Below are 14,644 nucleotides of genomic sequence, written 5' to 3'. Positions count from 1 at the left end.
AGCACAATTTCATGCATTATTACTCCCCAGAGCCTAGAGTGGGGCAGAATTAGCTAAGCACACTTGTGAAAACCATCTCCTACATGGATTACAACATAATTGAGAATTAATAAATGAGGTCTCATCTTCTAAACATGGAGAGCATTAATGACTAAGGGCTGATATGTTTTCAGTATTAGGATGGACTGCTGATATTTGGGTGATTTGTAATATAATCACTGATTTTCATTGATAAATTGTCTCTTCCACTTAATTGGCTTTGAATTAGAGACTAAAAACAACACCTACATGTACTTCCTCAGAAAGAAAAAAAATGTTCACAGATCTTTCCTTTTGGTGATTATTTCTTAATACACTAGATTTGCACATCTGAGGGACTTTTAAGCACTATGACTTTGATGACACCAAATGCCATCCAATAGAAGAAACACTACCTTCATAAAGCTAATATCAGGTTTTTTCCTATTGCGCATTGGCTGATTATCTTCTTGTTGACAAAGCATCTCATGCAGGGCAAGGAACACAGCATATACAGAATTGTATACATCATAACTTCCATCACTAATGGCCATTTCAATAGTCTGGAACATTATCCATTCCAACAAGGCTTTGGATAAGCAGTTTTTCAGTGTCTTACAATTAGAAGCCAACAGTTCACAGTTAAACTTTTTTCCCCAGCCTTGCCAGGTATTCATCTGAGTATTTGAGATGGGTCAATGTCCAGACAAAAAATTGAAACCAGAAAATGAAGGATGGTTTGTGCAAAAGCTGGAGTCCCAAGGGTTGAGTCAAGTGTGAATCTTCTCTTAATTGTAGTGACATCCCACTGTGAGGTGATGACTCATATTCTCTGTATACCTAGAGAGTCCCACAGCCAAAAGCCCAAAGCTAGAATTCTGTTTGTGTCACCATAAATAATTACTACATTCATGGATGGTGTCATGATTTTGTTATAATACACTTCAGCTTTTGATATGCTGCCTGGGATCATGCTCACAAAGGTGAAGCAGACTGTATTTTTTCCATGTCTCTTCTCAAATGTGAAAGAAATTGCATAGCCTGATCATTGTCTAAGATAGACAGCCCAATCCTGTTCAGGTTGAAGTGAAGCATCAAATAGATTATGGCCAGGGTAGAGATGTGTCTTAGGTGGCCATCGGATACAGATATGGAAATTGATCATGATCACACAGGATAGATGGAAGGGTCCATAAGTAAGCTAAAGGAACTAGGACACAGGCAGTATCATGAGGTATCATGCACTCCTCAAAACTTATAAACACGGTTCTGCTAAGTATTCTAGAAAATCTCCTGCCTTGATACTACTTCCCTCATCTTGTTTCACACAAGGGAATATGGAAGTCCCATCAAGTCTCTGAATAGTACCCATGAACTACACAGTTTGACATAAGTGTGAGGCCAGTCTCCTCCTCACACTCTTCATAGAACCTGGGAGTGGTATCAGTCGACATAGGATTTCCTGCAAAATCACATTCAAAAAACTCATCTGCTGGGATTGGTAGAGGTCCAAGAATGTCCCAATGATGACAGATGCTGCCAAATAGTTCATAAAGTTCATGAGAGTGCATGTCCCATACAAAAATGGGACATTGCATTTTCCATAGAGAGGGCTGTGTCCTCTGTTTTTTGTTAGTTTGCTCAGAAGGTAAATAGAAGGGCACATTCCTTGACCAAACAGTAAACCTAATCTTGAATTCCCTTTGAAATTATAGCATATGACATGTGATGCATGAGCCAAGTTTCTGGTAATTTTTTTTGAAACAAACTGAATTGGAAAAGGTATTCAAAGAATGACTGCTGTGTGCACAGTAATCGTTCTGGGGCAACATTTGGCTCCTATATTTATAATTCATTATAATTAGTGGGCAATGTAGTTACCATATTCTTTCATATGCATCCTCAACTTGTTCTTTTTTCTTTCTGATGTGCCTATTACAGGCACAATTTTTTTAAAGATATATTTTTAAATAAAATTAATAACAGAGTATATTTGGTAAATATATGCATCTGTGTATGGACATGAGAACTACACATTTATGCCATAAAAGGATAATGGATTCCCTGATTTTCAAAGACACTTTGCTTTAGACTGGACTGGCTTCAAATGCACAGTAATACTCCTACTCCATTTCAGGAATGCAGAGATTAAGGGTATGTACCACAGTATTGACATCTATTTTTTTTACAGAGGTGTGTTCAATGTACTCCCACTTGGTATATCTGACCAACATAAAATTTTCCTACACAAAGCACCTCTTTGTACATTTCCACATACATATGCACAACATTAGCATATTACTGAGAACTGGGAACATCTGGAAATTGCACTGAGATTTGTTTGTGCCAATATTACATGATTGTATAATAAGAGATTATAAAGTGTACAATGTATGGAAAATGTTTATGAATTTTGAAAATAAAAATAGTCTAAAAGTTAGTAGGAATAGAAAAATACCATTTTGTGTTTATGTGTATGACTAGAATAATTACTCCCATATCTTATTACTCATTTCATATCATCTGACCAATAACATAAAACTGAAACATACTCTTTCATTTTGAATAATTCACTCAGAGTTAAATACAATCTATGTTCCACTTAGAAATTGTACCACTGTGGTATCTTCATGAATAAATACAAATGTTTATTTATGCATTTTAAAAATAAAAAACATCTTAGAATATTCTTTATTACCACATGGAAAAATGTCATTGAAATTTTCAGTACCAGTCAACCCAGAATTTGAGAGCATAACTTATGAATCTCAAACACCAACTCCTGCACACTAAACAATAAGAAACATCAATGACTGGAGCTCTTACTGTTGCCTGCTGGACTAAAGGCTATGTTTGAAAACAACTATCAGTAATATACAAAATCAAAATGTATATTATATCCAAATTGGTAAAATATGCAGCTATAACTAGTAAAATTACAGAAAGAGAAACACAAGAGGTAAATATAAGTGTCAGAGAATAAACACCTTAGACACAAAGAGAAGAAATGCATGCTTCTTAAATAATGTTAGAGATGTGCTTGTATGTAACTATTTTCAAGTGTAGCCAAGTATCACATGCCACAGCTGTCACTCAAGCAAGTGACAATGAAAGTAATCAGTCATATGAGGGAAGAGGGGATCTGTGATTGGTATGAAAAGTGAATAAAAAAATTCTTAATTAAAAAAAGAAAGTAAGAAGTCACCACTATTAGTTGCAGCCTCAGATTTCAAAGAATTCAAACATGTCATTTATAGTCCACACATTCCTTCTGTAGCCTATAAAGAGAGGGAAGAACTAGACTATGAAATTAAAGGTAAGTTGTTACACATGTCTATAAGTGATGTATAGAAAAACAGGAACATATGTGAAGTTCACAGTGGACAGGTCTCCACTTTTGTTCTTGATGCAGCTTTAGAAAGCACAATGTGACTGCGTGAAGAACATCTGAGAAAGGAACTGAATTGCTATGTAAAAATTCTCTGTAGCTAGGGTGGCCACAAACATTACAAATATTAGTTGCCCTACCACATGCATTATGAGAGACATAGTGATCAAAGTGTCATCACAGACTCATTTGACAGTCATTTCGTTACACTCATTTAGAATGATACTCCTTGAATAGTGTGGGGTTTCTTTCAGTGAGACATCACCAGCTACTGTGCTGTAGAAACGGTCAAGAGGAAGGCTATATGTGATGGACAAGATACAGCGTCCTTTTTTACTCAGTTTCCAGCCTAATAAGTAGGAGGCTAACGGGAGGATAACAAACCAGTCTTTGGACAAAGTAAAAGTAGCAAAATAGCATTGAGTCTCTAAAAGAATGTGGAGTTGTTTCTTGGTGTGCAGATTGGGTAACAGGACAAAAGACTAAAAAGCAATGCTCTGAATCTCATCTTCCTAACCATCTACTTCACACATTTACATAGAAGATACAAAAAAAACTTACTGTGTATTCAGAATGTAGTTGATATAATCTTTCTCAATATTCTCCTTCAATTCCCTAAGGAAGAAGATACAACCATCCAACAGGTCTTCATCCTTGTCTTTATTCTGCTTCATTCTCCAAAAGCACCTGGGATGGATGAAACTGTCAACAAGAAGTGGAATGTTCAGGAGGAAGAACAGAAAAATCAAAGTGAACATCTTTGTCTTACTTGACACCTGGGCAATGTGCATTGTGAAGTGCTATTCAGATGAACACATATATGGGCACCCATATATTTCCCTTGGTTTGTTTCTATAGCCAAAGGAGGGACTACTTATGAATTCATGTTTTTCTTTTTTCCAGATGGTCCCTCCCCTCTGGAGAATCTTGTACAATCTCTTCCCTGGAGCTCTGCATCTGATGTCCATGTAATTAAATTTGGTTGATAAATATATATGAGGAGAGTTTAGCTAGTGTCATGACATCACTCATAGTTGTGGAAATTAAGGCTCTTTGGAGGACGCCAGTTTGGGAAAATTTGGTCCCAGGACAGCCTGAATAATCTATGTATTTTAATGCCTTTAGAAATGATGTAAGTAGATTTTATTGCATGATCCGCATTGAGACCTGCAGTGATGGTTCAGGAGGGATTCACAGTCAGATTCATGGTTACATACTGGGAATTGTATCACATAGTCTCTGGTAGGCAAAAGCAGCTTAAAGTTTATAATAATTGAGTTACACACAGCATGCACAGGACCTACACCTGTGACAGTTAATGTCTAACCAAATCCTGTGCTTCCACGTGTTGAGAAAAAATCAGACCAAATTCCAAAATTTCCTAATCCTGCCATTTTAATACTATCAAGCTAAACATAGAGACACTGTTACATTTATAGCATTACAAAAATGTTTTTAAATATTCAAAAAGATCCACAGAGATCTTCTGTCCTACCCTTCAAACACTAAATAAGATCTCTCATTTCTCCTCTACACCAATCATTATTAAAGTGTAGATAAGTTGAATATTTGATTTCTAAAACATCATTTTTGTCCCCAAGCTTCAGTTTTCATAGATCAATTTCTTGTGTTGACTCATTTCTTCTGCTTTATATTTGATTCCCTACATTGTTTTAGTTCATTTTACAATCTAAAAAATGCTGCGAAGAAGACTTTTTTGAGTATCTCAGAAGCAAATAACAAATGGGAAGTGGCCCTGTGTTTAGTGTGTAAATTGTTCTTATAACATTTTCCTAGTTTTCTATTATTGTTTGCATTCCAGAACTTGCACTGCCAGTGTGAGGGCATTCTGATGAGTGTGGGCCGATCATCCTTCAGTGGAAATGGACTACAGAGAAAGCAGAACAAAAGTAGGGCACTTCTTTGCTGTGGTTAGTGATGTGTCTTATTTAGTATTTGAGATGATGCACACATGGCTATTGTTCTTATCTGGATCTTATTTTTTATTCAATAAAAAACATTTAAAGAGTGCATGACCTCTAGTTTTGTGATGAGCTATCCTGGGAGTCTGAAATGTGGAAATAGAGGAATGTGACAGGAAGAGTCTTTCATAGGAAGACAGAAAAATATCACCTTTCATGAAGAGTGAAATAAAAATTCCAGTAGGCCAGTTTGGGCATGGTATACACCTTTGTTTTGTGTGTATAATTATTTCGTTTTTATTTAATATACTTTATTCTGGCAATTCACACATGTATCATGTTTCCTTTTTATGGTATTTTCTCTACTCTTGCCCACATCTACTGCTCAACTTACTACTCATTTCATTCCTCAGTCTAAACAGTTTCCTTCTAACTTTTTTATGTTTATATGTTTGTATGTGTGCATATTAAATTAATGAGACAGTGTTATATTTTCTTTATATTGGTTTCACATGGGAAACCATCCTTTGATCCTTGGGCCTTAAATTCCCAAATAATACATGTGATATTTTTTTATTCTGAAATAAAATGTGATTTTATTTGTATGTTAATAAATAAAGTTGTCTGGGATTCAGAGCTAATAGCAAGCCATTTAGCAGAAGTCTGGCAGTGGTAGCACATGCCCTTAATCCAATCACATGGCAAGCAAAGTTTCTCTGTGTTCAAGGACACAGACAGCATAGTGATACACACCTTCAATGCCAGTACCAAACACAGAAACCTGGAGGTCTGTCTAGACCAGCAGTAATGAGGAAGTCATGTGGTTGAGTTAAAACCAATGAGAAGGCAGAACAGAAAGGCAATAAAAAGACAGGTCACACAGGAGAAGGTCTCTCTCAGGGGCAGAATGGCAGCAACTGGTAAGCTAAAGGCTATTCACTAGTGCTCTGACCTCTTAGGCTTTTAACTATTTATTTGGCTCTGTGTTTCTTATTTAATAAGACCATTTAGAATTACATCTACATAATACCTCTCCTACTTTTTTGTGTAAAATGTTTGCATGATGCACACACACAAAAACATGCACATGCACATACAAACTCACAATCACATACACATAAACACACAGATACACACAATTATATCTAGAATCTGTGAAAAGTCTGAATTTCTAGAGTCTGTTGAGATAACATGGATAACCTACTAATTTTTCCCCAATTCTTGCTAATGACATCATTTAATTCTTCCAGGCTGCAGATACCTTCATTATGTGTAAATAAACCTGGTGAGGAATTCCTCTGAATTGTAATATGTCTAAGAGAAATCAGGACTCAGTAATCTTATTAATTTAACTTAATCTTTGATTCCAATAATTTATGAATTACATAGACTCAATTTGTCTAGATTTCTCTAAAATCCATGTATATGGTTTAGTTAAAAATCACTGTGTATATATTTAAGTGTGGTAATTCATGATACCAAACTTTCAAAATTCTAATAATGCATGGCAAATAACAATAGTGAATCTTTGTACATATAAAAATAAAATCACAAAATTTTAGCTGAAATCTTTTCTTTATTTCTTCATCTTTTTAGAATCATTGTGACTGGTTCCATATCTAGCATATTCTGAATAACAGTGAAATAAACCTGGGCAGACATATATATATATATATACATATATATATATGTGTGTGTGTGTGTGTGTGTGTGTGTGTGCTATGGTGACTCACTTGCTTTCAGAAGGTTTCATGAAAGGAGTGGATGGACCAAAAGATATTCCTACATTTACTGACTGAAGTAGCTATATGTGCTTACCACAATGGAGCCCTAGGCTTCAACTCATACTAGAAACATTCACTGTTATTCCCACAACTCCTACATGCTCATTCATTTTTTATAGGTCAGATTTTAGTCGCCATTTATCACAATGATAGGGAACTACCATCTTTACTATGGTTTCCCTTTATATAGCTGAAACGATTGAGTGTATTTTTATTCTCATGTTGTCTTTTACCATTTGAAAAATTAAAGTTAAAATCTAACACTGGTTATGAAGAAGTCAGCATTTCTAATATTTTAATGCTGGCCATGGACTTTCTTTAAATTGCATTAACCATGTTGAGGTATGTCCCATTTATTCCTAATTTTCTCCATGACTTTTACAACTAAGTGGTATTGTATTCTTTCAAAGGCTTTTCTTCATCTCATGGGATGATCATATGTTATTTCCTTTTTTCAGTTTGTTTATGAGATAGATTATGTTAGTTGATTTCTTGTATGGAGTCATCCCTCCATCTCTGGGAAGAGGCTTACTTGTTCATGTTAGATGATATTTTTGATGCATTATTGGATTTGGTTTGCAAGAATTTTATTGAGTATTTTTTTGCATCTACTTTCATAAGGGAAATTGGACTATAATTCTCCTTTTTTGTTCAATATTTAGGAGATCTGCATATCAAGGTAACTGCCTTGTGAAATGAATTGAGCATATTCCTTCTGTCTTTGCTTTGTGGACTAAATGTTTGAGTATTGGTGATAGTTCTTCTTTGAAAGTCTGCAATAATATTTTATGACCCACGCTTTTTTTTGGTTTGGAAACATTTAATGACAGCTTCTAATTTACTAGGGAGTATAGGTCTATTTAAACTGTGTATATGATCTTGAGTCGACTTTTGTAGGAGATACATATTGAGAAAAATGCCTGTTTATTATAGATTTTACAATTTGGTGGAACATTTTTTAAAAGTTTTTTATGGTTCTCTGGATTTCCTCAGTGTCTGTTCTCTTCCCCTTTTAGTTTCTGAATTTATTTAATCTCTATTTTATTTCTGTGTCTTTTACTTAGTGTGGATAGTGATTTGTTTATCTTGTTGATTTTCACCAAGAACCAAGACTTTGATTCCTTTTTTTGTATGTATAAAGCACTTTGTTTCTATTTTATTGACTTCAACCCTGAGATTGATTAAATTTTGGTATCTACTCCTCTTGGGTTACATTGTTTCATTTTGTTATTGTTCTAGAGCTTCCAGGTATGCTGGGTTGTTGTTAGTGGGAGATCTGTCCAACATTTTTATGTAGGCACTTAGTGATATATACTTACCTCTTGGAGCCACTTTTCTTCATGTCCCATGAGACAGAAGATGAGGAAGTCAGATGGGGAAGAAGTAGATGGATAAGAACAAGATGAGAAAGACCAAGATGGGGCAGAACTAATATTCTTAGAGAGAACAGCAGAACAAAGTAGAGAGTATTAGGCAATAAAGGTGCTAAGTAAGAGAGCAAATGGAAGGCATGGAGCGAGAGAGCTGACTCAAAAGTATAAAATGTATAGACTAAAGAGCTCTGTGTACATAGATTTATTAGAGAATCTCTCAGATTAATCCACCAGCAGTAGCATCTGTTCTGAAACTCTGGGTAAATGCAATTCAGGGGCTGGACCCCAATAGCTTTCATTACCTGGTGCTTGGCATGATAACCATAAAAATCAGAAGAGTAATTACCCAAGTACATCCAATGAGAGAGGAGTCACTTAGAGGAGGCTGTTCAGAGTTGAGTCAGTTTTCCGGAGGATCATAAAGATGACTTCCAAGGTCTTCAGCAACCAAGTGGACCTAACCAAAGGGTGCTGCAGACACGAAGGATATGGTACCTCCTTGAGTGTTGAGTAGTTTGAATAATACCTTGCGCCAATACCCTAAGAGTATTTTTCAAATCATGGATCAGAACAAGTCTAAAGAGAAGGAGCTTCTAATAGAACTTACAGGACACAGTCTTGAGATAAGAGGCATTTCAGCCAGCTCCAGTCACTTTACAAGCTTAGGTAAAGAAGCAACAGACTATCTTAATCACAAAAGGCTCCCAGAAAAATGTAAAGAAAGATTTAAAGGACCCCTGAGGGCCTCAGATCTAGTGGGATGGTTTCACTGGCAGACTATAATAAGTGGCAAAGATTCTAACTTTTCCCTTCTTGGGAGAAATATGCTGTTATTTCATTCAGGGCCTTACAAAGAAATAACACAATATTATCACACTACATGACCTCCTGAGAGTGTAAACTCCAGTAATGAAGTCTACTAAGTCCTCTGAAGTGGCAGCCTCCTGCTACAAACAGCCCTTTTTTTACTATAACTCACTGGAATCTAAAAGGATAACTTGAGCTGTAAAATTTCTAACCTGCTCTGCAGTTAGGTAGGAGCTCCATCTAGCAGCCTTCGTTTAATTACAATACAAGCCTCACAGCCCTGCTTGAGCCAGTTTTAAAATTATGACAACTTCCCAGCATTCATAAACTAATTCTTCAGCTCTCCTATCACTGTATTACAAAAGTGTCTGTTTTTCTTTTTCTCTTTCTGGGTTGCCTGTTCCTATGAGGTTCTGGGTTATTTACAAAAATCTTGGCCAAATCTAAGAACTTCCAGTTAAATCATTCAAACCAGACTTGCAGAAAAGGGACACTCTTCCAGGATCTGGAAATTCTATGAGTTTTCTGGACTCCAGAGACTTCTTGAGACTGAGAAATCCTACCTAAATAAATGCTTCCTGAACATCTGCCTTCTTTTGTCTCTGAACCTAACTGCCTGCCTGTAATTAATCTCCTTGCATTTCTGATAACTGTGTCTCAGGTAACTTCAGCCTGCATCTCAAGCCCTTTCCCTCACCTTGCCCTGCCCAGCAGTTACCTGACTTGATTACAAACTAGAGAAATTGGCTGCTACAGATAAAACGACAAAACAAAAACAAAACTTGTCCCTTTTAATTTTTTTTACTGTGCTTATCTTATTTTATGATACACCATAAAGGATTTATCCAATTGTCACTCTCCTTACATACAATAATTCTGAATAAGAGCTCTTGTCCCTATATTAAAATAACTTCAGTACAGGCTTATTGTTTTCAAGCCTAAACCTAACATGGATAAAACTTAAAGTTCTAAGTTTATAGGACAACTAATTTATAAACTATTAAGAATAAGTTTACTTATATTATAAACAATGAATGATAATTAAGATATACAACTTATCATTTTCTTGGCCAACTTAAGCTGTAAACTGTTTAAGGATAAGTAGTACTAAAATTATATGCTATTAAAGACAATTTTTTGGATACAAGTTCCAGCTTGATCATCTTAATAAAAGTCAAATTCTCTAATGTATATAAAAACATATTTATATACATGCTAAGTATGCCAAATATAATCAATTCATTACTTAGCCCCTGGCATTTAAAATGTTTAAGATCCCCACTTTAGACAATACTGCCATGCCCCTTACTACCAAGGTTTAGTCCAAATTCAACTTTGGGATCATTTGCTCTGTATTTCCATTTACCAGGTCTAAAGATAATTTGCCTTGATACTCAATTTCAAGTAAGGATAGCTCACCAAACAGTTTTTATAATAATCTTTCACTGTTACTTTGTTTAAAGTAATTCATTCACTTTACATTGGCTGCTCTCCATATTTAATCATTCATGTCTCCTGAAGAAATAAATAGAAAGATGCTTTTAGATGTAAAGTTTTTACCCGGATATGATATGGATATGAAGGCTTGGATAAAAAGAATGTTTAGGGAAGTTCAGAAATAACTTAAAATATATAAAATACAATGTATTGGGAGAGATAAATATAACATATAAACATCTGATATGCTATAAATGATACATGAGTCTCAGTAAATAACCTAGATATACTGAGGATGTATGTCTAACTTAGATCTAACAATAAGGTTTTTTTTATTGTCTGAGATATATAGGCTTTAGGAGTGGAATTATGTTCCATCTCCTTCACAATACAAACACTGACAAAATACGAACACTATATATTATACCTTAGTACAAGAGGCTGTGGACCTCCCTAGAAAGGACAATGTGGCTAATTATAGGCCATAGCTCCTCTGCTGTACATGGTATTAATGTTGCCCCAGGATGATTGATTTTGACATTACTGGAGAGATTAAGACCATTGTACTTCATTCTACAAAAACATAAGGTGCATGCAGGGCAGCACATAAGGGAGGTGCCAGTTCTGATTCTAGTGATATGGCTTTCTGGGTACAGTAAATTAAATTTTCCAGACCAACTAAATGTTCAAAACACAGGGAAAGAAAATAATTGGCTTGCTAGACATTGGCACAGACATTTCAAGCATTTTGTGAAAAGATTGGCTGAGTTCTTGAAACAACTATTACGCTTTCCTCTCTACTAAGCCTACGTCAAGCTAATGTTGTAGCCAGAAGCTCAGGAATATTAAGTTGATCTAATAGAGAAAATCATAGCATTGTCTGTCTAGATGGCATCCCCTCCATATCCATCACTCTATGGGAAAGAGATGTGCTACAAATAATGTACAAATAAGGGGTGTGTTATTAACTTTTGCTAATGAACTGGTTTCAGCTCAAATGCTTCAGATGGTTTTTACACCCTGAAAAGGACTTGGGTAAACAAGCGCAAGGCAAAATTGAGCCCATTATTCCAGAAATTAAAAAATGATAGACATGGCCTAAGGTATCAGAATTTATCCTAGGGACCACTATTCTCACTGCTGATCTCCATTACATGGAAGTCTGATGCTCCTACAAGTGTTAAACAATGGCCCTTAAATGCTGAGAAATATGAAGCTGCAACCTGAAAGATAGAGCCCCCACACCAGCTCTTGGAACATACTAATATTTGTTATTAAGGGAAAAAAAATCAGGCTAATGAAGGCTGTTACACGATCATAGAAAATTAAATGAAATTCATTGGAGCCTATGGACACTTTACAGCCTGGCTTGCCATCTCCTATGGCCATCGCTAGAAATCAAAAACATAATTGTCATAGATTTGCAAGATTGCTGTTTTGCCATACCTCTACACCCTAAAGATTGTCAATGTTTCACCTTTAGCTTACCTTCCCAAATTTTCATAGACTCTATCAGAGGTATGAGGGAAATACCATACCTCAAGGAGGCAAAACTAGCCTGACAATATGTCAAAAATATGTTTTTGCAAGTTTGTAAAATATATACTGAGGTTTATCTTGTTCATTGTATGAATGATATATTGATTTTTCATGCTGACAGAGCCTATTTACAAGAAAGCATTACATTTTCTGGTCCAACAATTGACTTTATATTGGGCCTCAAATGGTCCTAGAAAAGTCCAAATTCAACCTCCTTTCTCATATTTGGGAAATGTTACTCACACAGCTTTTGTCTCTCCTCAATCTTTTCATTTGAGAATGCACTGTTTAAAAACTTTACATGATTTTCAAAAACTGCATGATGATCTCTCCTGAGTACATACTTATTTAGAGATACCCATGGTTGTACTCAAATCTTTATTTGACATTCCTCTTTGGTGACCTTAATCTAAGATATTGTGAAAATTATACATCGGAGGCTAAAGCTTCCTTGGCTATTTGTGGCAGGGACTTAATTCTAAAAGACTGGGACTAGGAAGGAAATTAAACCGAAAAGAAAAGTTTTATTTGCACAAGATATTCATGTGACAATCCTCCCTCATTGACTGAATAGCATAATATCTTGTATTATGAGCCTGGAGATTGGCAAGTAACTCAGATAGGATAAATTGGCATCTTTTCATATGAACTACATAACCATTATCTGTTCATTATTGATGGTTTGTAAGAGTACTAAACATGATTTCATAATTTCAGGTGTTAATTCAATCTACAGCATTTGAGACATTGATTTTCAATATCAGGAATGCCTAGAGCTCAGAAAATGGACAATGGCCTTATTACACTTCAAGAATTTTTAAGAACCAGTGCTCAGCTTTCCTATATCTCACTAAGGCATTCCTTATAACCTCCAAGATCAAGCTATGGTAGAAAGAGCTCATCATACTTTAAACACCCAAACATCCAAATTGCAAAGTGAAGATTTTAATATTCATCTGCCCATCTTAACTTAAATCATGTTCAATTTTAATCATATGAATATATATCTGAGGACAATACAAGTTCTTTCCTCAGACACATCTCCACAAAAGTTACACTTGAGCCTCTTGGACCTCCTCACTGGTATTTGGATGGTCCTGATGTTTTAATAGTGACAGGAAGAGAATATGCTTGCATGTTTTAACAGAAAACTGACTCACCTTTTTGGATTCTGGATCACTTGATCATACCTCATGGCCAGGCCACTGCAGGTCAAAGGAACTCCTAGCTGCCAGTCACGTTACAAGCTGTAATTTATTTCTAGATTCTTAATATTTAGACCTTGGCTTTAGGAATAAATTGATAGGAAAAAGAGGTTCCTCCTAATGTCTCCTTGACTCCATGTTCTACCACGAATATATATTTGTTTCCAGCAGGAATTCTAGTCACTTAAAGAGTTAAAGGTTGTCAACTTCTTGCCAACTGGTGTGCTGTCTAGCTGCAGCCCTGCACCCACACTCCAGCCCACATACCAAGGAGTCCTTCTGCTCTCCTGTTTGTCTCTTAGCACAGACTGATTCAAATTGCTGCCTGCATTGACAACACGTGAAAAAGCCAACTCTTCCCTGAGCTTCCACTGTATTCCAGCCTTCTGAATTCCAAACGTTGTCCTATTTAAGCATGAATCAACTATAAGCAAATTCCATGCCCCCAAATATCACACACTCCCCCTTCATTTCCTTTTTGCTTACATAACCTTCCTGCACAGAGACTAGATTACCTTTTTAAAGGTTTTTTTTTCTTTTTCTTTTCTTTTATTTTACAATACCATTCAGTTCTACATATCAGCCACGGATTCCCCTATTTCTCCCCCCTCCCACCCCGTCCCCTTACTCCAGTCTACCCCCCATTCCCACTTCCTCCAGGGCAAATCCTCCCCCAAGGACTGCGATCAACCTGGTAGACTCAGTCCAGGCAGGTCCAGTCCCTTCCTCCCAGACTGAGCCAAGTGTGCCTGCATAAGCTCCGGGTTTCAAACAGCCAACTCAAGCAATGAGCACAGGACTTGGTCCCACTGCCTAGTTGCCTCCCAAACTGATTAAGCCAATCAACTTTCTCACCTATTCAGAGGGCCTGATCCAGCTGGGGGCCCTCAGCCTTTGGTTCATAGTTCATGTGTTTCCATTCATTTGGCTATTTTTTTCAATAATTTTGTAAAACCGAAATTTATTATAAGCCACAGTCATCCTAGGGACCTCCATGATGTATGTGTAGCCTCTATGGTTCTATGGGTTTTGGTCTGATTGTTCTTTATTTTATATCTAGAATCCACTTATGAGTAAGTACATACCATGACTGTCTTTCTGGGTTTGGGTTACCTCACTCAGGATGATTTTTTCTAGTCCCATCCATTTGCCTGCAAATTTCATGCTTTCA

At 36.1% G+C, this 14,644-nt stretch overlaps 1 protein-coding gene across 3 annotated transcripts in view; it reads right to left on the bottom strand.

Moving 5' to 3' along the window:
* The window catches only part of LOC114688835 (vomeronasal type-2 receptor 116-like), a 45,073-nt gene extending 40,909 nt beyond the window's left edge, over positions 1–4,164 (bottom strand). For all 3 annotated transcript variants that reach the window (XM_028863338.1, XM_037202540.1, XM_037202532.1), the window contains exon 1: positions 3,968–4,164. In XM_028863338.1, coding sequence (XP_028719171.1) covers positions 3,968–4,164 — 197 coding nt within the window. The remainder of the gene's footprint in view (positions 1–3,967) is intronic.
* Positions 4,165–14,644: the final 10,480 nt, after the last annotated feature.

Source organism: Peromyscus leucopus, chromosome 1, assembly GCF_004664715.2.
Source record: "Peromyscus leucopus breed LL Stock chromosome 1, UCI_PerLeu_2.1, whole genome shotgun sequence".
Taxonomy (NCBI): domain Eukaryota; kingdom Metazoa; phylum Chordata; class Mammalia; order Rodentia; family Cricetidae; genus Peromyscus; species Peromyscus leucopus.
This window is presented reverse-complemented; position numbering and strand designations above follow the sequence as displayed.